The following is a 2,045-nucleotide window of genomic DNA, read 5'->3' as shown; positions in this document are numbered from 1 at the left end:
AATACTTCAGCTACTATGCTCTCACCTCCAAGTCAAAAGATTTTTAAAGGTAAGTTGCTAAATCAAGGCACCAGCTGCTTAGGTGTGTAAAAGATTCCATGTCACTATTTGCAAAACGTTAGGTAAAATTTCCTGGTCACTAGACCTATATTGATCACTCAACCAACATCACTAAAATGAATAATAACCAGATAATTCCATTGGTGTTTGTGGGACCCTGCCTTGTACAACAGCACCAAAATACTTCAGACGCTGTACCACTTTGGGATATTTGAGGTTGTGATCGATGAGTTCTTTCTGCATTTGCACCACCTAAGTGAAGCTTCGAAAATAATATCATTGCAATATCACGAATAATCCTTCAATTATCAACTTGCAAGATTATCTTCCACGCCAGTCTTTCATTTTTTCACTCAATCTTGTAGGTAGTTATCTGCCACCTAAGTTTCAGAGATTTAAAAGTTTGCTTTTGGACGTTAGCTTTTGGGTTCCCAATTAAAACTCCTCTGGAATGCAGAACAGAAAGATGCATTCGATGTTTCAAATTTATCATTAGATTTTCCAAACACAGGACTAGATCTTAAATTGTTCTTGTGAGAATGTCACCTTTCACGTTACTGGAGGCGAAAGAGACGTGGATTGGTAAAACGCAGAATTCTGACTATTTCTTTTTGTTTACTTTGATGTACTTTACATTCAAAGAGTCAGTGATTTCAACCAAAGTGAAATGCTTGTGTTTGCAGCTTCTGTAACTCAGTAACACAAATATGCATTTGAGTCACGGTTTGTTAATCTCCCAGTCTTGCCCGTCTCTCTTTCAGCTTTGCCATTAGTTCATCACTACTAGCTCCACCTGCAAAGAACATGAGAAGAAAAAGCTCAATCATATTTTTACATTTTGATATTTCACAACGCTCATCGCTCAACATCCAACCAACATCCTGACAAATTAGATGAGAGATGTGAAGACTGAGTACTGTGAGTTACTACTTTTCACAACAAAATGATTTTCAAAGAGTTGGAATGGATATGTCTCTGCTTGCACAATGTTTCCTGCAAGATGAAACTTGATTACAAAAAGTCCAGTTTGTTTGGATTCTGTTTCGTTCCTCCAACAATTAATATGGAGAAAATGCACAGTATCATTTCATTAGCGTTTTGAACAAAGTTCATCACCCAGTTTCAGAATTCTGGATTTAAGTTCCAAATTGGTGGTCCATTTTTTTTGTAAAAGAAATCTTGTTCTGAAGTTGTTCCACTTTGAATCCACAGGGATCAGGCAATTTTAGTACATTGCCCAAGTAGCCATCCTTTGTGTGGTACAGTATTCAGTCATGTGAGTCCTCACATCCAAGCCTGATCTTCATCTCAACTCCATACACACACTTTTCAGCTTAGTCACTGAACGACTCCCAGGCTGTCTGTTACCAAGCTGTACATTCTATTCTGTCAATGAGCTTAAATACCAACAGCACATTGGTCTTTATTTCAAAGGGAATGGAGTATAAAAACAGGGAAGTCTAGCTAAAACTATACAAGGCACCAGTTAGACCATATCTGGGATACTCTGAAGGTAGATCAAAGAGGTTGTTTCCCTTTCTGAGAGGGACTGAGGCCAAACAGTGTAATCTCAGAGGAAGGGGATTGTTCATTTAAAACAGATGAGGAGGAATTCCTTTTCCCAGAGGGTTGTGAAATTGTATAATTGTTTCCTGCAGAGTTGCTGTTGAGGTTGGTTCATTAAGTATGTTTGAGGAGAAAGTGAGGTCCTGAAGAAGGGCTTATGCCCGAAACGTCGATTCTCCTGTTCCCTGGATGCTGCCTGACCTGCTGCGCTTTTCCAGCAACACATTTTCAGCTCATTAAGTATGTTCAAGACTGAGGCTGATTTTTAATCAGTAAGGGAATCAAGACTCATGAGGAAAAGGCAGGAAAATGAAGTTAAGGATTATCAGATTAGGAGGAGAAAGTGAGGACTGCAGATGCTGGAGATCAGAGCTGAAAATGTGTTGCTGGAAAAGCACAGCAGGTCAGGCAGCATCCAA

The 2,045-nt window shown here is 39.2% G+C and overlaps 1 protein-coding gene across 4 annotated transcripts in view; it reads right to left on the bottom strand.

Moving 5' to 3' along the window:
- Positions 1–658: 658 nt before the first annotated feature.
- LOC122565011 (signal-transducing adaptor protein 1-like) overlaps positions 659–2,045 on the bottom strand; it is a 79,759-nt gene continuing 78,372 nt past the window's right edge. For all 4 annotated transcript variants that reach the window (XM_043720671.1, XM_043720666.1, XM_043720657.1 and 1 more), the window contains one exon: positions 659–853. In XM_043720671.1, coding sequence (XP_043576606.1) covers positions 789–853 — 65 coding nt within the window. In that variant the 3' untranslated portion in view covers positions 659–788. The remainder of the gene's footprint in view (positions 854–2,045) is intronic.

The sequence above is a fragment of the Chiloscyllium plagiosum genome, chromosome 2 (genome assembly GCF_004010195.1).
Source record: "Chiloscyllium plagiosum isolate BGI_BamShark_2017 chromosome 2, ASM401019v2, whole genome shotgun sequence".
NCBI classification, from domain to species: domain Eukaryota; kingdom Metazoa; phylum Chordata; class Chondrichthyes; order Orectolobiformes; family Hemiscylliidae; genus Chiloscyllium; species Chiloscyllium plagiosum.
This window is presented reverse-complemented; position numbering and strand designations above follow the sequence as displayed.